Source organism: Perna viridis, chromosome 4 (assembly GCF_037379345.1).
Source record: "Perna viridis isolate PV_CMFRI_1.1 ecotype Kerala chromosome 4, ASM3737934v1, whole genome shotgun sequence".
Classification (NCBI taxonomy): Eukaryota; Metazoa; Mollusca; class Bivalvia; order Mytilida; family Mytilidae; genus Perna; species Perna viridis.
In genome coordinates this window covers 25,743,942-25,768,577 of record NC_142448.1, presented here as the reverse complement: position 1 = coordinate 25,768,577, position 24,636 = coordinate 25,743,942, and the positions used below count along the sequence as shown (strand labels likewise).

At 33.5% G+C, this 24,636-nt stretch overlaps 2 protein-coding genes and 1 long non-coding RNA gene across 3 annotated transcripts; 2 read left to right on the top strand and 1 right to left on the bottom strand.

Moving 5' to 3' along the window:
* Positions 1 to 4,591: 4,591 nt before the first annotated feature.
* Positions 4,592 to 9,308, bottom strand: LOC148619483 (uncharacterized). The gene is made up of 3 exons (XM_088579393.1): positions 8,909 to 9,308; positions 6,705 to 6,857; positions 4,592 to 5,381 (listed from the first exon to the last, which is right to left on the bottom strand). Exons 1-3 carry the CDS (start codon positions 9,138 to 9,140, stop codon positions 4,963 to 4,965), a joined length of 804 nt encoding a protein of 267 aa, XP_088435519.1. The 5' UTR covers positions 9,141 to 9,308; the 3' UTR covers positions 4,592 to 4,962.
* A 404-nt stretch (positions 9,309 to 9,712) lies between these two features.
* On the top strand, positions 9,713 to 12,635 carry LOC148619482 (uncharacterized). Its single transcript, XR_015921309.1, has 3 exons — positions 9,713 to 9,912; positions 10,879 to 11,094; positions 11,613 to 12,635. It is a non-coding gene; the product is annotated as an uncharacterized LOC148619482 (long non-coding RNA).
* Positions 12,636 to 15,421: 2,786 nt separating this feature from the next.
* Positions 15,422 to 24,312, top strand: LOC148619481 (neuropeptide FF receptor 2-like). Its single transcript, XM_088576935.1, has 5 exons — positions 15,422 to 15,910; positions 17,857 to 18,287; positions 20,871 to 20,969; positions 22,886 to 23,054; positions 24,073 to 24,312. The coding sequence occupies exons 1-5, from the start codon at positions 15,562 to 15,564 to the stop codon at positions 24,156 to 24,158; spliced, it is 1,134 nt and encodes a 377-aa protein (XP_088433061.1). The 5' UTR covers positions 15,422 to 15,561; the 3' UTR covers positions 24,159 to 24,312.
* The last annotated feature ends 324 nt before the right edge of the window (positions 24,313 to 24,636 follow it).

Below are 24,636 nucleotides of genomic sequence, written 5' to 3'. Positions count from 1 at the left end.
AACACAAAAAATAACATCTAACAAACACACCATTATATTGACAATATTGAACGGGCGAAACTTATCTCTATGATAACAGTTTACAGGCGCGTAGCTGCCGTTAGGCAAAAATCTTTTGCCTGCACTTAATTTTGCCAATTTTTTTTTTTTTAAATACATCCAGGAGAGGTATAAATGATGCTCTAAAACGCTATCTCCGCGGAGCTTCGGGGGGGGAGGGGTTCGCCCCCCTGGACCTGCTGGGGGCCTTAAGCGGCCTAGGCGTAATTTTGCCTACACTTCAAATTGGCCTCAGCTACGCGCCTGGTTTATTTAAACCTCTTTGGTCAAAATTAATTTGGGTTTCCATGGTTACCACGAGTGGTGTGTTTACATTGTTAGAAGCAATATGCTGATACTGGTTGTAGGTTCCATTTATACAAAGGGAACCGTAATATAAAGTTGCTTAACTCAAAACAAGGGATAATTGATCATATTGATACTATCATGAAAAACCTTCTAAAATTTAAGAAAACATTTAAGAAATAAAAATACTGTAAACGTATTCATTTTCGCGGTGTACTAATTTTCGCTACTTTTGCGGTGGACAGAAAATTAGTACCGGAAAAATTGAGTTTTAACGCCATAGAACGCTTATCATTTTTTGGAAACGCGAACATTGATACCTGCGAATGTGTTTACTTGACAGAATCCGCGAAAATTTATACGTTTACAGTAAATGAACAACTGAAACTCCTTCATTTAAACTAAGAGCAAGGAAAAGCTGTCAAGATTATGGACATAACTCCTATCTGATTTATTGATGTTTATGCATGTTGTATGACTCTTTAACTGTACCTAACTGTAGGTCATTCTTTTCTCTTCTATATGTAAAAAAACTGAGGGAGACAGATACGTTATATCTGGTCCAACCAAATGAGCTTGCTCCGGCTATCAAACATGCTTCCTGACTAGTATACAAACACGAAACATTTAAAAGGGGTAAGCTCTTGTGGTCCAACAAGTGTGACCCTTGAAAAAATATACCAATGGTTGTTTAAATAAGATTACGTCATTTGGAATTCCTTCTTTTTCTCAGTAGTATTTGAAGACAAAAGAAAGGGAATTCTGACAGCTATCGGAATGATATTATGAACTCATTCTGTACATAGAAGTATGTACTTCCATCCCATGTTAGGTCTGAAAGTTCAAAACGTGATAAGTTTTTGGATTTAGTATTTCACTTGATGAGTGGGTGGTAAATGATTGTGGGCTATCACCTCGCAATAACCAACATTTTGCCTTAGAATATTTCCTATAATTAACCCATGCAAAATGTTAAAGTATTTTGAATTACTTCTAGCTCTATATGACGTGCTCTAAAGGGTGGATTTTGAAAATCGTAGATTCTTATTTTTTCTACGTTTGCATATGTTGTTAACATGTTATAATGTTTTATGAGAGGCTGTGAAAATACATGGAAGAGATGCACTTTACGTGATAAACTGTCTGTTGAACAATGCTGGATTGGGCTTTAGCTTTTTTGTGGGGTCCATTTCTCGTAGCGACACATATTGTATTACAGTTTGATCACATCAGAAATTTTCGTAATGGTTAAATATACTTTATTCTTACATGGTATTACATGTAAGAGGCTGGTCCAGAATGGCACCAAATAAAAAAACAATAGCTTGCCAGACAACCTGTAGCACTGCTGGAGACAGGAGCCGGGGACAGTAGGGTCTATATGTCTTCCATTTGTAACCCGGGCGACCACATTAGCTCGTTCATAACTTAAATTTATAAGGAACAGTCCTCGAGTATAATTTACTTATTTAGACAACACCCACAGTTTACGACACCATTTCTATATTTATTTTCTTTAAATTTGCACAAAGTTATATTTCCTTACCCATTACTATTTTACACCTGCTGATGTAAACATCATTATACATTGTTATACATTTCTGTAGTGTCAATTGTACTCTTGGCAAGTTTAACATTACAATACTTTAGACATTTACGAAGGGCTTATACAAGTTCATTTGGCCGCAAGTAACCCAGCGGTTGGTGACCCAAAGAGACAGTATTTTCATTTATCTCCTGAACGATCAAGATGCTTTACAGCTAGATACATTTGTACTGCATCGAAAAGTGTACAAGTTTACTTAAAATCCCGGGAAATTAATGGAAGCAGGATTCGGAGGGTAATAAAAAATAAGATAATCCAAGGATAACGACTAGACAATGAAAGTATGCAAACACAACAAATAACACGAAATACCCAAAATAACACACACATAAAAACAAGAAAATGAGCACATGGACTCCACAAAAAAAATAGAGAATGAACATGCAGGTGCAACGGTAGGGTAAGCGTCTTAATTCTGCTTTTATTGAAACATTCTCCGAATTATCTATAAAATGTCATATCCGTGGTAGACGAAAGAGGACAGGAAAAAAATGGTGAACAAATTGGTTTCATGGTACAGATTGATACACCATAATAATCCACGAGTTCTTGTTGACCACCATAAAACTTTTGTAGTGATTAATTTAATTTTGTCGCAAAATAACCCACTATAGAAATAAACAAATTACCAAAATTTTAATGGGCACTGTTAAAAGCGTTTTCGAGTTATTGCGCGTAGTATAAACGACGACAAAGGTATCACATCCCGTCTACAGACCTTCGGAACTGAAACCATTCACAGCTTAAAACTCATCATTGGAGATATTTTATTTAACATCATTTTTTTCTCAAACGGGGGAGGCTAACGTATATGTGTACCCTTTAGCGCATCCAGTTTTCTCTTTTTTTTCTAATATCTGTCAGATTAGCCTTTTGCGAATGTTATCTGTGCATTATTTTCATCTTGTGAATTTTGAGTTCTGAGTACGGATTGACAATTGTTATCCTAAATTTCGCTTCTACGCCATACATCATGTTCAAAAGTTTGAAGTTCAAATTATTCAAATGAAAGACACAAGATAATTTATTCTTACAATCATCACAATTAAATCATTATAGCAAGTGATCATGAGTATTATAATCATTTGGTTTGATTTGTTTAAAATAACGACGCACACGCTTGGTTAGTAGACGTTGACATTTTTTTAAAGTTGATTTACCAAAGATATATAAGGCGCTTCTTCCTCGTTGAATTAACGAGTATATACGTTGTTTGAAATTCCAATACCACATGGGACTTCCCTGCATAGTATTAATGAACCAAGAAGTCCAACACTGTGGTTTGGTCAGGGAAGTAGATCATTTGTACACATATTTCGAGTGTTACTCAAGTGAAGAATCAGGCAGAAGGTGGTCCATCGACTGATGTTTATTTGCTTATCAATTTGGGATATGTTTTAATGGCTTTTATTTCTTCTGTACAACTGCCCACCGTACATTACCATGTTAAACTTTTTTTGCGTTGGTTGAAAGTTCACTTTTCTTTATTTTTCTGTTTTTGTTTTCGCTTGGTTTTTGAGCTGTTTTCTTTTTTTTTTTTTTTTTGTTAAACCGTCGCGAAAATGAAACACGTCTACGACAGTTTTTCACACATGGTATAATTTACGACTGATATGATTGACTGAACAGAATAACCTGGTTAAATAAATAGATCTGCTTCCATTTGTGAATCCGGATCCATAAAAAGCGTACTACGAATGGAAGCGACAGCCCATTGGAATCCATGCCTCCTTTAGGCAAAAAAAAGAACATTTTTTTATTCCATTTTTTGTCTACATTGTTTGTCAGCAGTTTTACAATACAATTCAAGAGAAGGAGATATTGCAGGTTACAATGTAAACAAGTCCGAACAACTAGGAATCCGTGACTTGAAGTCAAAATAGTCGGATGTATGGGAAATGACAAAATCTGCCTAGTACATGATTTAGACTAAAGGAATGTCATTGATGTCCGATCCTTTAAATAGTACTCACGATCGATTATATCTATAGAAGAATAGGCATCAAATGATTTAATACATTTTTTTTTATTTAAAAGCCATTTAAACCTAAGAAACCAGGATTATTCTCGTGACATTTTGGTGTATTCACAGTGTGGAACCATCAATTGGACATGAATATTAAAGATATAATTAATGTAAAATGTAATAATGCATAATGTAAGAGTTAAATATAATTTTTCGTTAACAGTCAAGTTCAGCAGTTAACAACTATAGGTACTAATGTATATGCTTAAATGTTTCATACTGCCGTTATAGGAGAAGATCAGAGCTAGTAAATCTTGAAGCACATCATTTTTTTAAACATTTTTTTCAAACAAAAGGATGATCCCATTTGATCTGCCAATGGTCACTATGAGGATACAACACACATATCAAAATGTCTACGGCGAAAATGACTGACACGCTCAAATTGTAACCTTACTCTTTTGTTTATTATGACGATCTAGCTAAATACGATTTATTGGGTGAGACTTAAGTTTTGTTTAAATAGTGTTCCGTTTTGACAAATGGGACAAGGCAAGTTCTAAGAGTACTTTTGTGGTACCGTTATTAAATAACAGCGATGTCGCCAGACTTGCGATCCAAGTTGATAGGAAGTTGACTTGGACAACTTTGGGCAGCTATAAAAAAAACAATACTTAACATTCAATTTTAATAGTAATTTGTCAATAACTAACATTATAAACATGTGTTAACTTATTTGAGTATATAACAAAGACATATATAAACATAATTCGGTCTTGCATTCATAATTGAAGGCCAGATTTAGTGTTACATAATAGGATTAACAATTAATCTTCTTAACCTTTGGCCTTGAATTGAACTTCCCTAAGAGCTATCTATAAATACACGTTATTCATCTAATGAGGTCCTGCAGCACTAATTTGCACAGACCTAGCTAGAGGTCACAATAATCCTAGAAGAAAGCCAGAGATTCGATAACTTACCCTGGTGAGTATTTAATGGTCTTAATGTACCCTTTACCCTGACCAGCACCTTACTCAACAATTTAATATCTTCTCGAAGCGGTATATGGTCTGTACATGGTGTCTGCTGGGTAGGTTATTTGCTGGTAAGGAGTTGACCTCTGATTATCAACATAAACGTATTCCCTCTTACTCTGACCCGAGTGTACCAAAGGCCTATCCATCACATATTGTTTCGGATTATCGTAAACGTAACGGGTTTCAGGGTACTGTACTACCTTTCTATCGTCGTCGGTCAAATAGCTGACGTCATCATCATCGCGCCATCTACACATGGCGACAATCATTAAAACCAATGTACCCAACAGGAAAATGGCGGCAACGGACGTGACCAAGATGGACCAAGGGAAGTTTTCTGCGTTGTACTCATAGACGTCGGTTTTCCTAATGTCGTTGATATGAACGTAGATGAAGAATCCCAAAGTAACGAAGTAAGCAGCGCCTGTAAAGTCGAGATTTTTTTAAAAAAAGATTGGTTGATTAGGTAATAAACTCCTATCGCAGATATTTCATGCGTTTCAGGGCACGATTGACTAATCTTTATCGTGCTAGCTCACAGAAGCAACAGCCCACAGATTCGGACTCTGAGGCAACCCGTCGTTACTCTACCTCCTTAAAACCCGTGTGCTTGTAGAGAAGCAGTGACTACAAATTTAAAAGTCTGGTGTGACACTACTCCTACAACGTAAGAGGTTGGAATTCCGTTCCTCCATGATGGCACCAAGTCAGAAAATAGCTTGCCAGACAACCTCTACCATTGCTGGAGTAGTGTGACACGACCAGGAAATTTAAAAATATTGCAAGATCTCAGATGTAAAAAATAATAACTGCACTTAGATGTACTCAACGTTTTACTATCTGTAACCATGTCACTACAGAATCCTTAGGGTCATGTGATTTTCGATTTCCTTTATTTATTATTAGAATATGATTGTCCTTTGTTTTCATTCGAAGTGTTCAAAGTGCAACAAGCCAGAAATTCCAAGGTTTGTTAACAGGGGCAAATGGGAGTATGACTAGTTCTAAAATTTGTAGATTACAAATAAAAAAAAAACGAAAAGGAAGAGTAAAAAAACGGGATTCAAGTAAAAAAATGAACAGTATAAAAGGAAAATAATTTATCATTTTTTCCCACTTGCACGGATATATGTTTCTCTCTGGTGCGGAATGTGTGTCATAGTTCAATATTAATGCAATTACATACATATATTTATGCGCATGTCTTATTATTTCTGCATATGCATAATGCTATTTATGCAATGACGTAATTATTTCTACATATGTATGAATCTATGCAATCGCGTAATTATTTTTACATACGTATGAATCTATGCAATCGTGTAATTATTTCTACATATGTATGAATCTATTTATGCAATCGTGTAATTATTTCTACATATGTATGAATCTATTTATGCAATCGTGTAAATATTTCCGCAGATGCGTAATTTTATTCATGCCACCATATGCAGAATTAATTACCCGATTAAAAATAGAATTAAGCAAATGCAGAAATAATAACACATACGCATAAAAATATTTTAACTCTCAAGTGGCAGTATGGCTATTTTTTATATTTGTAGATCACAAATAAAAAAGGAAAAAAGAAGAGAAAAATGCGATTCAAGTAGAAAAATATATATACATTTGATTGAAGTTGATGTGTATTTCATACTCTGACATTGTTGATCTTGGTTTGAACGCAAAATACATATTGAGATTTTTGTATATATCTTACAACCTAGCAGTTGTTAAACATACTTACACGATACGGACAACATGATGAGTGTGAGGACCATGAGCCCCTTGTTGTAAGCCCTTGCTACAGAGGTTCCCACGATTATCATGCATGAAATGAACATGAAACCTACGTTGACGGACATGGCGATCTGTATCGTCAGCATGGACGATGTCTCAACTGAAAAGAAAAAAAATGCAATAAATATGCAGGATGCTTACAGTTAATTTGAATATTGATGCTTTGGTCCAGGATTACTTCTGACTGTTCCCTAATAGCGAGCGAAAGTGGGGAACTACATGTACTGTCAAAGGAGAAAAAGGTTATTATTAAACTCTGTTATAACCCATGTACAGTATGCTTCGACATCTGTAATGACAGTTTGTATTAGTTGTGTGACACGTATTCCGCGAAACGAGAAAAAACTCGGATGTAGAGGAATGTACATGCAAGACAGAATAGAGTTCATTATTTCAATTGTCAACCATGTAGTTGCCTTCTAACCAACGAAGGAGGAGTCCCGTTATATGGTTTCTATGTCTGTATCTCCAGGGGAAGTGCACTATGACATCATGTCAATACACTATATATGGGCCTATCGTGCATACAAGTGTCATATTTATCTTTAGTCAGCGGACCGTAGTTTGCTTCAGGAAGACATATTTACTGTTTATCAATACTTATTCAACACGAAGCCTTAAGATATGTGTCGTCAGTTCAGCCAATATATATCTCACTGATATACCGTTATGTAATACTGTGTGCAAACCATGCTTCTGTTACGGAGAAGAGTTAACAAGAATAATAATCTAAACATTTCGAATCAACTTGGAATTATAGAAAAGGAAAACATTCTATTGAACTGAATTGTTCCTACTTACACAGAATTATATGTTTTGCAAACAATTAAGACAAATGACCCAAGTGATTCACACATATTTTACAAGTATTGATTGCGGATCCAAGATCACTGTCTGGGGAGACAAAAGATGGTCAGATTAGTTTAAGCAAGCATGAGGTCTCCCGGAATCGTGCTAATGGATGAGCCATGCAGTATCACACCATTATGTCAAACCGAAGAGGGGTCCATAATGCAGATCTTCTTATAATTCAAATAGTTTTGTTTTGGTCCAAGAAAAGCGTGCCTTGATATATTTAAACTTGAGAAATCGTGAACTGACTTGACTGCACATGACATTAAATATTATAACACCCAATGGTACATTATTAGAACGAAACTTTATCCATACACCCTTTTGTTAACATTAGTGAAGAGTAGTTAAAAGTACAATAAATTTAAAACCAAATAATTTAATTTCAGTTTTAAATGGCCAACAGAACTTGATACAGAGATATTAATTGATTCGCGGCGACACTATAAGCTCATATCAAAACATGGTATTGTTTTTTTTTTCTAACGTGGGCAGTTTTACTATCTCTACGCAATGTTTAGCAGTGTTCGAGATTCATCTTTTCTGATGGGAAGAGATCAATCTTCCTAACCTGCACGGTAGGTTAGGGGGGACGAATCAAGCTTTTCAGGGCTAGGGATTATCAACAGTTTACAAAAAGCAGCAGTTTCTAGTCCTTGGGAACTGCGTCTGTCATACTGGTGCCACTCGTCGAAATGATTATTGTAACCGGTTTTGGTTATTAAAATTCAAATGAAACTCATTTGAAAGAGCGCTTAAAAATCAAACTGGCAGCCTATTAGGAAACACTTTCCGTTAATTCATTGTGCAAAAGGTAAAAAAAAAGCACTACTATCATACTTCGCTATAGGAACTTCGGTTTCATACTTTTGTTAGAATATGTTTGGCTTAGAAAACTAACATGAATGGTCGGCCCAAACCTTTTCACCTGCAACTCCAAAATACAGATTATTCAGTAATACTCACTATCTTTTGTTAAGTATAACACTGTCCTTGTATTCAGTACTAGGTGGGCTAATCTCAACTAAATGTCCTTTTTTTTCATAACGCAAATAAAACCAAATGCATATGTATATCTGTACTCTGCTTGGCGAATTTGGTTTGTCAATTTTTTCATAATCAATTTAATGATATCATTTCTTCAAAAACCTGCTGCACTTTTTAAGACAATTGTTAACGTATAAACCTCACATTCAGGTTACACTAATGAAAACGGGTAATTATAGTGGGATCCAAACTGTATACTGACAAGTATGCTATCGTTATAGTATTATTGGTACATTTTTTTTCTGTACTTACCTAGATAATTAAGTTCTGATGGAGCTTGGCCGATGGAATACTCTGAACAATTTCTAGCACCAATTCCAGCAACACAATCAAGTCCAAAGACTATTCCAATGAAATACCGGTCGATATCGGAACCGGTGGATCGTGCCACAAACCACCATGGTAGAAGATATCCCAGAATCTTCAATAACAATGCTATGGTTGAAAACCATAAAATCATCATATAAAGACCCTTCCACTTCATGGTGCTGATTTATTCCGAAAATCAATGGAACTGGTGAAGTGTTATCAACTTTCGGCCTCGGTATCGAAAGTGTGTGTCAAACTGGACACACCTTTACAAAAGTATGTGACTACCCGTTTGTCAAGTCCATACACAATAGAAACACTTTAAACACTGTGAAGCCAGTATAATAGGTTTGGTCATGCTTCAGCGGAGCAGGTATATGTACAGGTAAATTTAATCAGGTGTTAGAATTATTTGTCAAATTGATGGTATAATATATCCTAAGGCTTGGGAAAACAAAATTGTCTATTCTTTATATATTTCATAAAGAATTTTCAAGATTCCTTGATCCTAATATTGGATTTATTTACACGCTGAGTATGGTACTAGGAACAATCATACTCAAGGCTACACACCAGATTTAAATAGATATTTATCAAAATGAACATATTCAATATTAATACACACAAACAAACGTAAAAGTTAATTTCCAGGAAAAGTTGCAATTAATTAATAGGGAAGCGTTTTATCCTTTTCACCCTTTAAAGGGTTTTAAAAAAAGCCTTCTTTTTATATTTTGTTGTGACCTTTTTGAGATAAAAAAAAAAGTGATTAATACAGTTCTTTAAAAAAAAGCTGAGTGTCTACTTTTTTTGTTTTGTTGCGTTTTCTTTTTGTTTATATAAATTTTTGCTTTTGACACCCGGACCTGCACAGGTCGATTGGCTTATAAGACAGGTCATCTGAACAGAAAATTGTTAGATTCTACATGCAGTGACTGAATGGAAAGGTATTATAAAATATATTTTTGAATAAATTCCCTTCTGTATACAAATCTGCATTTTTTAAATATAGACTTAAATTCGTTTCCCTCTTCAATCTAAATAAAAAACCGATAATTCTTGCAACATGTCAGTTTTATATACAATCTATTAAATTTTGTTTCAGAAGTGCTACAACCGAATGACCCACAAAGACGGGTTCTGTTATATGTAACTGTTTCTGAATTAAAAATAAAAGCGAATTTATGTTGTACAAGACACTATGACAAATACACTGAGAACCAGAGCAACCCTACTGCTTATTTTCTGAGTCAGAATTTAGATACTACACAGTATCCAATTAAATGTCATTTACTAGAATGACGAAACCAAAACTAAGTTATAAAACAATAAAATGTTACAAACAGGGAGACTTAAATTTCAAAACATAAAAGCGAATTTTGTGTGTGATATGCATGTATCACCTCCTATCTGAATATAGGAGACTTCTACTTAAGTCGTTGATTAAATACTGACTACAAAGAGTGAATATATTTTGATTATTGTGAGTAATATTTTCATCGAATATAGTACCGAGAAGGCACGTAAAAACACAACACATTTAGAAAGGTATTCTGGAATAAAGTTTCTAATTGTCGCCAAGCTGCTAGTATATTGATTTTTGTTTGTTTGTTTGTTGGGGTTTAACGTCCGAGCAACAAGTATATTGATCAAGGATATTTCCTCCCAATGAGTTCCTGAGGCAATGTTTGTCATCATGATAAAATCGTCATATCTGAAGCAAACCCTCTAAAATCATTTGTAAGAAAATGGTAGTATAAGTGAGTGTTGATGTTTTATATCGAAGGATTTTTATTTATCTTCATGCGCAATGTATTTGATGAAGCCGGCAACTGTTAAATCAAAATATATAACCCGGTAAGATTTTACTATCAACAGTAATCTTACAATTACTCCTTCTCCTTTTCGTACAGGGACTGTGATCTCTAACTAATATTTACATCAAATGAAGACTAGAAAAGAAAGTTTTAGACGGAGAGACGAAAGCCAATATTCCAGATGTGTAGGAGGACGATACTAACTTAAGGTTCCACTCTATAGATTGGTTACTGTAGATATTTTATGACAGTTTGTGGAAATAAAGCTATATGGTGACACTCAAACAAGCAAATCCAACAATATTTTTTTCGGTAAAAAGTATATTTTTCTAATTATTACATTATGGAGATCCATAAAAAAGATGAATATTCTTTTATATTTTGTGAAAAAAATTTGTAGCATATGAAAAAAAAATATATCAGTTTTCATAGCAAACTTTGGTGTCTTCCTAAAATTAACTGTAAAAAAACAGGTTTTCTAAAATATCAGGAACTTTAAAACTGCCACAAAAAGTAAGCGGGCAACGTATTTTTGTAATAAAAAATGCAAAAAACAAAAAATAACAACAAAAAAAACAAAAAATTAGTTCACTTTTTTTCTGCTTATTCGTTCATGATTTTAATTCTTGAAACTTCATGCGAAATTAACAAATTTAAAAAACAGCCAGTTGTTGCAAAGGAGAGAACGGGGCGAGGACTTAAATCTTTCCGTATACTTAAAGCATGCATTTTACACCTCTTTGCCTTCACAAGTATTGCATCTATTTATGTATGAATGCTCTACTACCCATAAGCAATATTTCCACGAAGTTTCATCTTTTATTTTTAAGTTTTACAAAATTTGCAACTCAATCGCATCTGTATAGTGCAACCTAAGACAGCACTCAGTAACCGTACCAGTATACTTTGCGGAGACGATACCAACTCAACTAAAAGCAACACCGGTATACTTGGCGGAGACGATACCAACTGAAGGCATTACACTCATTCATTGTACCGGTTTACTTAGCGGAGACGATACTAACTAAAGACAATGCTCAGCCATTGTACCGATATACTTTGGGAGACCATACCAACTAAAGGCAACACTCAGCCATCGTATCGACATACTTGTCGGAGACAACACCAACTAAAGGCAACACTCAGTCATCGCACCGGAATACTTGGCGGAGACCATACAAACAAAAGGCAATACTCAGTCATCGTATCAGTAAACTTATCGGAGACGATACCAAGAAATGACAACACTCAGTCATCGTAGCGGTATACTTGAGGGAGACGATACTAACTAAAGGCAACCCTCAGCCATTGTACCGGTATACTTTGGGGAGACAACACCAACTAAAGGCAACACTCAGTCATCGCACCGGTGTACTTAGCCGAGGCGATACCAACTGTAGGCAACACTCCGTCATCGTACCGGAGTACTTGGCGGAGACGACACAAAAAAAAAGACAACAGTCATCGGATCGGGATACTTAGTGGAGTCGTTTCCAGCATCGTAACGATATACTTTGTGGTGACATGGACAATTGTCAAAGTTTTTCTTGCAAAGACATTAAGTTAACACACCATTAAAGATAATCGTTCAGTCTGTCATATTAACTTTAGGTTTAGCAATACTATACTATATTTATAAACTATTTTATTATCGTAGATTTGGCAAAGAATACAGTAAGCTCTATTATGCTTTCATAAGTTAATACAATAAAAAATAAGATGAATAGACGTAATATTTACACCTCATGTGTGTTTTACATGGCGCTGTTTATAACAATATATTTGAGATTAAAATAAGACATACATCAAGTATTGAATTTTTTAATGTCGTATATAATACCTGGTATGTGCCACATTTGTTTAAATTTCAGCTATTTCCCATTTTGTGTACAGAATTTTCACTTGTGCATTAAACTGATAGATAGGGCAATGGCAGTGGTAAGTTTATAATTTAACAAATCGAAAATCTTCCGTTGTCTGAAGTCAACCAGACGTTTAACAGTCGAAATACTTTCGATAGATAGAAATAGATCATAGTAGATGTATCGTCTTAACGAACGCAACTGCTTATATGAAAATAAACACAAAATATAGTGGAAGATCAGGGATTACTTTTTTTTTTGGAATTTCTGAAGACGTATATTGAATATTTATTCTTTTCAACCGATTTGAGAACTATTTGTATTTTTGTCATTAAAAAGAGTAAACAATGAAGGAACACCTTTCAATGAATCGGTGTTTTCTGGACTACACTTGATACGATTGAAAATATCCACTGATACAAAATAATTGTCACTAAACTTAAAATATAAAACAAAATCAAAAGGAATAAGAAATAGCTATTTTTGAAGTTTGCGGTTTATATTCTAAGAAATTAAGCAGAATGGTAAAAAAGTTTAATTGCCAGAATATATATTTTTTAACCCAACAAATATTCGTAGGGTGATGAAATGAGTTCAGGCCCTGTATTTTTTTTTATTTGTTTGTTTGTTAGTTTGTTTTTCTTTTTTGTTGTTGTTATACGAAAAGACAAAAAAAGCAATGGTCTAAACGAAATTATACCATATTTGATATATTTCGAAATTCAAATATTGATGCAGACAAAAGCAGTCGTCGTAAAAGTTGGACTGCTTGCATTTTGTGTTCCCAGAATAAATTTCATAAAACAGCTCGAAAATAACACGAATAGCGTTTCAATTTTTTTTCATAGTTTAATGCAACTATAACTGATACAATTTCTTCTTACAATTAGGATATTTTGAAAGTCAACAACCTAGTTCTGATTTCGGATTTACAGTCATGCTATTTTTCCGACTAAAGCCTCCAGGTCAATGTGTCAATACGTCTTCTCATTATTAAGACTCATGCTTCTTTATTTCTTATGCGACATAAAAAGCTCCAGAGAAAGATAAATAATAAAATGGCATGATTTTACAATAAACGAAGTTTCTATGGAAACATTTAAGTCATTGATTAAAACTGTTCCATTAGATGGTCATATATTGCGGGTAATTGATTACTGCTTATTACTGAAGACCAAAAGAAATCATGTCTGATGCAAAGACCCCATTTTTATGGCGCACTAAAGTTAAACCGTTGCAATAAATCTATAAGCTTTATTTTTAAGACAGGGTGATGGTATGATGCACAATAGTAAATCTTGACATAACATTATTTTAAATACAACTCTTTGTAGTGACCAGGCAAAACGTATGAAATCTTAACCATTCAAGTTTAAAAAGCACTCATCCAAACGTGATCTCTACTTATCGGAAAAAGTTTGTATATTTTTCAACAAATGTTAAAAATTTTGCACCTGACAGAGTGATGTTCATTTGTAGTGCTTTTCAACAATATTGCAAAAAAAATCATTATATCGGAAAGATGTGATATGACACACCTGTCCTCCATACTTTAAATAATTATATTGTGAAATTACAAGAACAAGTTATAACAATATTTCCCCCACTGTCTGATTGGTACGAACAATACTGTTAAATAATTCCATATAGGATATGTAACCCACGCAAATACACTGAAAAAAAAGTCATCAATAATATATTACCACTTCTGTTTGTGGGGAGTTGGGGTCGGGGCAGAATATTTTATGCTTGACAAACGTTATAAACTTTGGATAGTTTCATACAAATATTATTTTGCTTTATTTGTATAGAATAAATTAAATAGGAAACATAAGAATGTTTTCCCCTAACTGTTCTCGTTATAGAATGGCTGGCAGATATGCATAACTAGTTCAATACTAAGTCAGGTTAGCAGTTTTTTTAAAATATTATGCCATATGCCATATTACAAAAATATGTGTTTTCTATCACCATATTCACCTATAAATTTCAGTTTAAAAAATTGTACTCTAAAGTTTTTGTCTTTTATTAATAAGCATTGTTACAGTAATCAAGGGAACCAAGGTTATAGCGGTAATCTAAAAGAATGTAATCCTTGGACAAAAACCAGACATGGAAAACAGACATGCATAACAAAGAACATAAGGTAACTAAAATCATACATACAAAGTAACAAAAGCAAATGAGCAACTCGGACTCCACTAAAAACTAGGAGCATGGACCAGGTGCACCGGTAGGGTAAGCGTCTTCTGATTTATGAGTTGTTCATAAAAATTCACGATATTTCTCCAATGGACTCGATGTAAGAAAAATGATAAAAAAATCTCTACCTGCCTACCCTTTTCAAAGATATAATAGAAACACGCATACATTTTTTTTTGCCTTAAAGATACGTCTTAATTGATTCCTCTATAACGCAGAATGATATTCAGAATTCATGATTCTAGGATATTGGAAGGTGTCTAGTGAATCACAATCGTTGATAATCACTTTGATAGTTGATTATTCTAGGAGCTTTTATTGAATTAGTGTATTTATTAAGAGATTTATGTGATGAATGGCTCCAACAATACAACATTGGGTACATTATTTATTCCATTTCTAAACATTTAGCATCAGACATAACACTAGCTTTAGTTTGTTTTGGATTGGGGCATTTCCTATTCCTTTATAACATAAAGCATTATACAAATTAAGTCAGTGTTTCAATTTTATTATGTCACAAAGCAAATCAATCAAGTATTGCGTAGTTCATTCCATTTTTTTTTCAGGATAGAATACTGAAGTGTTGGATTTGAAGTCTTAGTAATGAGAGCAGCGACGGTCAAAATCTTCAGTCCGTGTCAAGAAATAAGTGTGAAGGTAACCTTCGTCTTTTGAACGATTGTACAGAAAGTGGAAGACACAAAATACCGTCATGACCAAATGTACACCAGGAGAACAAGTATTTTTCGACAGTAGTATTTTAGACTTATTAAAACAGTTAAATGCTCCAGATATTCCAACAAAACCGACATGGGAAGTAGCATTAAAAATTGTATTTTATATTATTGCCATAATAGTGGATGTCGTTGGAAACATTATAGTTATTCTCATCATTCTTATCAATAGAAGACTAAGAACTGCAACAAATATACTCATATTTAATCTCGCCATTTCGGATTTGATGGTCGCATTTTTCTGTATGTGGGTACACCTTGGAAATCAATTAGCCCCAATGTGGCCATTTGGAGCTTTCATGTGCAAATTCGCAACTTTTGTTCAAGGTAAGAACGTTATGCAAAAATCAAATTGTCGCAAATAAGCGTAAGCGAAACTAACATTTTTTTGTTATCTGCTTCTGCTTTTTGTTGTGATCGCTTACATTACAAACATCCCTTTTTTTAAATTGTATGAATTCCTGTGAAATTTCACTCTTATCAATGCAGAATTAGCAAATAAAAGCTCGTATTTTATGACATTACTTATATGATTATTCATGTAAACTTATTCGTACAAAAATTATCACTGTGACTCGTAATTACTGATATAACTATAAACAGGTTTTACTATAGTACTTAAATGTAAGTTTTCGTTAGAATCCGGCAAAAATGAAAAAAAAAATCGAAACATGCATGTCAAAACCCCACTAATCTGACAATATAGTAAAATTCAAGGATGCTTTCTCCATTTTAAAAGACCACCGGCGGGTGTTTCTAGAAAAGCAGAGGACGCTTACCCTACCGATGCGCCTGGTCCATGCTGCTAGTTTTTAGTGGAGTCCAAGTTGCTCATTGGCTTTTGTAACTTTGTATGTATAATTTTAGTTACTTTGTGTTCTTTGTTGTGTATGTCTGTTTTCCATGTCTGGTCTTTGTCCCTGGATTACATTCTTTTGATTTCCGCTAGAATCGTGTTTCCTTTGATTACTCTTTTAATCTCTGCATCACTGGATTTTCTCAGAAATTTTTCAGTAGAATGTTTGAAAAAAAAGCTTTTGACAGATTATCTGCCCTTGAAATGTTCATTTTCAGTGCATTACAATGAATTAATAATTCGATTTACCAGAGTAATATGGGAAATTTGGTCATTTTTCCTTGGTTCTGAATGTGCAAATAGTTAGATTAATCATTCAAAATAGTGGGTTTTTTCCCCAACCCTGTTTCAACCACTGCCCGATTCTTACAGAGACTGACATTTAAATGGTGATGAAATATCATTCGATGAAATAAAATAAAATTAAAGTGATCAAAGTCCGCATCTAAAATTCAGAAGTTCTGATCCAAGTTGCACGGGTGGAGGGAATAAAACGGCAGTCGAAACAAATAACATCAAACAGATAACAAATAAAAAGACAGAGGTACCTAAAGAAAATAAGTATTCATGACTTTATAAAAATCTGACACAATGGGTCGTTGATACCAGAAGGAGAAACATTCTCTGCTTTCCAAGAAGCACCTACGGTATTGCCCGTGTCATACCTAGAGTATATCACGAATGTGATAAATCAGTTATTATGGTGGCGATGGACACACCTTATTAGTCACCAAGAAACCGTAGCATTTTCATAATGAAGTCTTTAACCTTTTTAAGTGACAGTAAAACACCGAAAATTGCCCATGTAATGTCCGATGTAACACGGAAATGAAAAAAATATAAAATAAATCTATTCCCTTAGTGGTTATTGGTAGAAATTAAACTTATGACTACAAGTTTGAGGCAGTTGCATACCTTTATTACAAATGTCCACCATTCACGATTTATTTGTTATTGTTGTCGTGCCCACAAAAAAGGTGCTAGTAAGACTGTTTTTGCTGTAATTTTTTTCACTAAAAGTTTGAAAAAGGACAACATAAAGCTCATTTAAACATCTTTACTAACAGTAGACCATTAGCAATCTTAAACGTTGTGATCCTAATTCAAGAATATTTTATGTAGATTTAGAAGAATCAGAAAAAAGTTGGTATGTCTAAACTTAAGCTCAACTCATAGCAGAATTTTAATCTGTACACAGAAACATTCAGAACTTCTTGTGCTATTCCACAACGCATGCGTTATCGGGTTTCTCGGCTTCTCATACAGTTGTTCGTGTGTTTTCCTCTTGTGCCTTTTTCCAGTGGTAATAAAGGACGTCTGCGAAGATTTTTTTTAAATAAGTGCAATTGAGGCAACCGAATAAAAATCAAAGAATATTATTCTACTTAAAATTTGAATCATTGGTTTTTATTTTCAGTCTTTTCTGTAACTCTCAGCGTTCTTACTCTGACTAGTATTTCATTTGAAAGATTTATGGCCATTGTGTTCCCGGTAAAGGGGAAACTGACACTCCGTGGAATATATCTCCTAATCACACTGTCGTGGCTTGTGTCTTTGGCGATCGCTTCACCCCAGTTATTTGTTCGCGAAATTGTAGTTATGGAATTCAAAGATAGAGATGACATAATTTGTCAAGAGCGATGGACAAAGTACTACACGGAAGATTGTGACACGGTTGAGCCAGGAAGAAAAATATATTATTCAGTGGAGGCTGTTGTCATGTACATCATCCCGGTCATCGTAATGCTCATAGCCTATAGTATCATCGTCGGAAAGTTGTACTACAAGCGACACATCAGGAACTTCTCCAGTGCAGTAATGTCAAGCCAAGATAGAACCAGAAGAAAGGTATTAATGACTCGTTCACACGTACAAATACTGTGCATTTCCAGTAACAAGCTCACAAGTAAGACACTTCTGGTCAAACGTGGAATTTTAAAATATTCAATCATGTAACGTAGCATAATTCGAATCAAAATATTGAAAGCGCATAGTTTCATATAAGTACGAAAGCGAATTGGAAATCGTTCATATCATTTGCATTGTATTCTAATACAAATCTCTAAATGTGCAGTCAATGCATACTAAACAGAAACATATAATTAGCGGAAAGTAAATTATGAACCGAAAGCATAATGTGTAAACTAAATATTTTGTGAAATTTGGGTAGAAATTCGTTCGTGAAAATAATAAGAAACGTGATTACTGTGCCTCTTTGAAATTTTCAACTGTCGTGGTTATTTTTTTTAATATCTTTTCTAAAACAACTGAACAGATTTTAAAGATACCGAATCAGTCATTATCATCCTTGGGGTGTCTCCTTTAAAATAAATATTTCGATTAAGAATCAAGACCGACATTGCTATTGTACGAACAAAGGAGAAGAGCTAGCGATTTTGACTTCTATTTTCATTAGTACGACAGACATATTCTTCCGTTTTCAGCTGGCAAAGCGAATGTTTATGATCATTTTATTCTTCAAGGTTCATATCGTTTTGTGCTAATTACATGAAAGATTAGCACAATGCAGTTTGAAATTTGTAAAATAATAATTCATGAAGTATTTTTAGAACTGTATATTTGAACTTGAGATGACGGAAAAATGGAAATTATACTATGGAAATAAAGGGCTTTTGAATTTTTGTTCTTATTCTCTTTAAGCATTGACATTAGATAGAAAAAAGAACGGATACAGTGAAATGTAACAAATGCACTATCGATATAACCTAAATACAAAATAGTAAATACTTACAGAGATCATCAAAAGATCTTTTAACAAGTGTAAACACACCTTTTTGTAAGCTCTGGAAGGTCTCGACAACTAAGAAATAAAATCCACATAAACTGAATGACGACAATTCTTCAAAATCAAACTAAATTGTAATGTAACGATTCAAGGACTCATTAACCAACATCTCCTGACTCTTGACAGGGGCGTGAACTAGTTTTATAAGGCCTTAACCACCCCCCATTAATGTAAGGTCAAAAACTAATACTAAATAAAACTCCATAAAATTCATTCAATAATACATCCAATTCTCTCCATGGTATACATCAACATAAACTATATAGGCACATGAGATGTCTTCTTTAAGAACAATCACAATTAATGAAAGCTAGCTCAGAACATATTAAAGAATGACAATACTATCAAAACTACCGGTATTAGACATAATCGGTCACTACAATTCCAGTGGACTTGATTTGGAGTAGTAACGTCAAGAGCTAAATATGCAAGATTCGACATAGGACAATAATAAAAAAATGACTTACTAGTTCTTCCGTAGGGATGAAGTTAGAGGTCGAATATCTCTATTTGTGAAAGAGTAATCAAGGGAACCAAGGTTATAGCGGTAATCAAAAGAATGTAATCCAGGGACAAAGACCAGACATGGAAAACAGACATACACAACAAAGAACATAAAGTAACTAAAATCGTATATACAAAGTAACAAAAGTTTTTCAAATTTTCAAATTTTCTTAAGGAGCACTTTACTTATTGCAACGCTTTGTAAGATTCTGTTCGTGGCATTTAGTTGAACAAATTAGCTTCACTTTCCGACACGAACATCTCAAAGTGTTACATTTGCCGTTACAATTGCATGTGGATGAAAGTTGACAGTCATCGTTAACTGAGCGTTCTTTGACATGCTTGAATGTGAGATATATCGGCAAGTTCGGTTGGATTAACAGCATTTAATCCAGGTGAAAACATACTTTCCTCAAATCCACAAGATCATCTTCAGAATAGTAGTTTTTCAAAATACCATCTATTGAAAGAGTAATCAAGGGAACCAAGGTTATAGCGGTAATCAAAAGAATGTAATCCAGGGACAAAGACCAGACATGGAAAACAGACATACACAACAAAGAACATAAAGTAACTAAAATCATACATACAAAGTAACAAAAGTAAATGAGCAAAACGGACCAGTTGTGAAATATGAATAACTATAAGAGTGTGTTTCAGTAATATCACCATCTAAGAATGGGAAATTAAAAATTGAAAATTAAAATCATCTCGTTTGTCATCAATTTTTGTTTTTATTTTTACGAGTACTATAACTGTTATACTGAGTCTGGTAAGTTATTTTTGGTAGATATCTTGAAAATAATTTTCGAATTCAGGAATATTGACGGTCATTAGAGTCATTTTTACTTACTACTCCAAGTCATATTACTTTGAAGGAAATAAAAATACCATGAGACTTGAATGTGAAGGGAAATTTGATAGCCTTTTCACAAAGGGACTTTGGTCAATTCTCTCGGAAATATTGGTAGTAGCTGTTTCCATGGCAATATATTCAATATATCCATAGTGTATGGTATAAGTAAATTTATCAAATTTGAGCCGATTTGATGCCATATGCACAAATAGAATGACTATATTGTGCCACCATTATATTTGATAATCAATTAGGCCTATTGTAGGTACTGAGAATGCTTATGGCAGTTGTAGGTGTGTTTATAATTTGTTGGACACCACAACAAGCCCTCCTATTGTGGGATGTTTACAGACCCCAGAGCCAGGTAAGGAAACTGTAACATATAATAATAATTATTTATTTTATTAAAGTATCACACATCAGATTATAAACATAATACTATACACATGTAAAATAACATAAAACAATATAAGTAAAAATAATCTGACATCCGGCCAATATTAACCTATGGGACAGTTTATACCACATTTAAACAGTAAAAATACATATAATGAACTAAAATAATTTCTGAAAAAAAATATTTATATGACAACTTACTGAGTTATCAGACTTACTAAATCGATTTTAATTACCAACCATTAGCTAAGATCAATTACATTTTGTCAAAAATAGCAATTAAGGAGTCGTGATGTAATACTGTTATGTGTGATTTTTTTATTTTATTAATGTCAAAAATGGTAAAAAAAGGTAATAATCGAAGTAACAAGACGAGTGACGTATGTTCATGTTGTTTTGCCATTTCGAAAACTTCGACTTGGTTTACTTATTCGACTTTTAATCCTTGATAGGGCGTACCCATAATAATTAAGAACCAAAATATCACAAATAGATCTCATATTGGTTGGAAAATGAAAAAAAAATCAATTAGTACATGCATACCTATATATATGAAAGAGTAATTAGAAGAACAAAGATTCGGGCGAGAAAGAAAACGAATATATTCCAGGGATAAAAACTAGACAGGGAAATAGACACGCACAACGAGGAACATGAAATAGGTAAAGCAAAAGCAACCTGGACTCCTCTTTAATCTGGGATCATGGATCAGGTGAACCGGTAGGGTAAGCGTCCCCTATTTATTTTTTAGAAAAAAAACTCGCCGAGTTGCCCATTGTACACGTCGGGGTAGACAAAAGAGGAAAGGAAAACTATGACACGGTGACCAAATCAGTTGGACACAGCATAACGATCCACAAGTTCAGGATTTCTCGTAGCAACATAACCATGTTCCAGAAGCCTAATTGTAAGAAGTCTAGCACGGTACAAAAAGTCCACGTTGTTTCGACAAGCTTTGGTATAACGTATAAATTGTGATATGAAAACATCATACGCAGATGCTGAAGGGATATTTCCACAGATGAAATGAATGTTTAGTTGAAACATATTTTATTTGTCGAGTAACGTACAAAAGTGATAAGACACAAGTACATCTTACTTATGAAATCTTTTCCCGTAAAGAAATATACAATAATCATGCAAAAACAGAAATATTTATTTTTTTTTAATTACTCATATAAAACAGATGAAGACAGGGAGAAAAATGCTTTTAAAGGTTAAATATGGAAGAGGCAAGATGAACAAAATGAGACGTGTGCTTTTGTGTCATGATGTGTCTGTTCAACGGAAGTAATAAAAACTTAAGCAGCAATATTCTCTATTCAAAAACAGACTTCAATAATAATGCGTTTTGTTCGTTTCATAGATCCTCATGTCCATATAAAAATAGTTATAGATTAATCGACAATTTTCTCGCAAGATCATTCATTAATTTCTGCCTGAGACTGTATAAATGACATTCGGAAAAAAAAAGTGGTATTTTGTTTGTACTTTGAATCCACATAAACAAGTTGGAATACCTACAATGTTTACTTTAAGAAGGTCATAATTGAAAAAAATGATGCTCCGTCTCTCATTTGTGTTAGAACTAAGTAATCCTTTATCTTATTTTTTGGGGTGATGGCTGATGCGATGTATAAAATTTATAAGTTATAGTAAAAATATTTTCAGGAATTATCTCAAACTTTTAAATTAAATTACGTAATTTTCTGTGCTTTATTTTTGTCTTTTTCAATGTTTTTTGTCTTAACTTAGTTTCCAAGTGACGATCATTTTTTTTGTTCTGGTTCTTAAAAAATATAATCATAACACTAAGAAAATAGCTTATGCATCGATGTTTAGACGACAATTTTTAAAACGTAATGCTTATTTATTATTTTTCAGGTGTTACCAGAATATATATATTCTCTGAAGTATGCTGCCTTATTTCTTGCGTATTTCAATAGCGCGTTAAATCCAGTTATTTATGCTGGTATGAATGAGAATTTTAGGAAAGGCTTCAGGGAAGCAATACATTGTAGATTATTTAGAAGTAGGACACAAGTTCTACCGGGTAAGTTATAAGTATAAAAAGCCTACTTAAGGATTTTTTCATAAAATATTCAATATGAAAAAACAACCGATTTTAAGATCAGAGAACATGTCAGCTGTGCTATTCTAAAACTGCCATCGGACAAGAAAAGAAAGTGATATAAAGGATGGCTTTGCAACACGCCGAGAATGTTCTAATTCTGCAATACAGCTGTCGTACTAGTAATTTGAAAAAAAAATATACATTTAAATCAAATAAATGTAACAATACTGAATATTTGTAAAAAAAATATATATATATATCTAACTTAACTACAAATTATAAAACAGAATTCATTCAAATTTAAGCTGCTCTTATGAAACAAAGGATACCTAACAGCTATCATTTGCGAAAAAAGTAAGCAATCGGTTCATTTCAATACATTGATGTAAGGGAGTCTAAGATAACACCGGTCAATGTAATTATACTTGAATGATAAATGGCATAGACAAAGCAAAACCAAAAGGAAACAGGTCAACAAACAACAGACAGAAACCTAAAACATATAAAATATAAAGAAAACTTTAAAGAATTGTCCCCATCACATCACATGCTGTAGGTTTCCATTCGAAGATAAACCTACAAATTGAAATGATTCCGATGGCAATGTTATACCTAAAAACCACGTCTATGTTAAATTTTGGTATAAAACTATTTATTTTCTATAGCTTCTATTTTGAATATTATCATTGTTTAGAGGGAGCACTCGAACACATCTAAAAGTTAATATTTACACATCGCAAAATAGCAGTCAGGTACTATCTCATGTCGATGAGTAAAACCGATCGTCGAGAACCATCAAATGACGACCGTTTGGGTTTTTTTTTTGTCAATAAAAAATATATTATCATAACACTTAGAAAATAGCTAATTTAAAGATGTTAAGACGATAGAGTTTGTTATGCCTCCATTTATCATTCTCCAGTTTTTTTTTCAAAATATATATATTCTCTGGAGTAAGCTGCCTTATTTCTAACTACTAGTTTTGTTTTGTTAACAGTTACATTGGCTGCTCGAACACCTCTAACAGTCAATATCTACACATTACAAAATAGCAGTCAAGTACCATCTCAAATCGATGAGTAAAACCGACCATCGTGGACTTATTCTGTAATGAACATGAAAATTACGAAAACCAGTTGTTTGGTCGTCGACAGAAAACCAAGTACATGTATCTAACATTTTGACTTTAAATGATGCTAATGATTCTTATTTTTTTTCGAATAAAATATCAAAAATCGTGTTTCTTATACCCACCCATTTTGATTGGTTTATTGTACCTATGAAATCGCATGGAAACAAATGTTTTCCAAAATTACTTGTAGATAATATGAAGACTGTATATTTTTTCTTTAATGAAGTTCTATTACAGGCATATAATTATCATGTGATTTTTATTCGAATGCATCTAATGAATATTTGTTTAAGTCCTAAACTCTTAATTTTCATATGTTCACATATGCTTGTTACATTATGCATATCGAACGAGGAACCTAGAAGACACGGCAGCACAACAGCAAGTACAGACAAGAAACGAACACCACTAACAAAAAGCTTGATTACC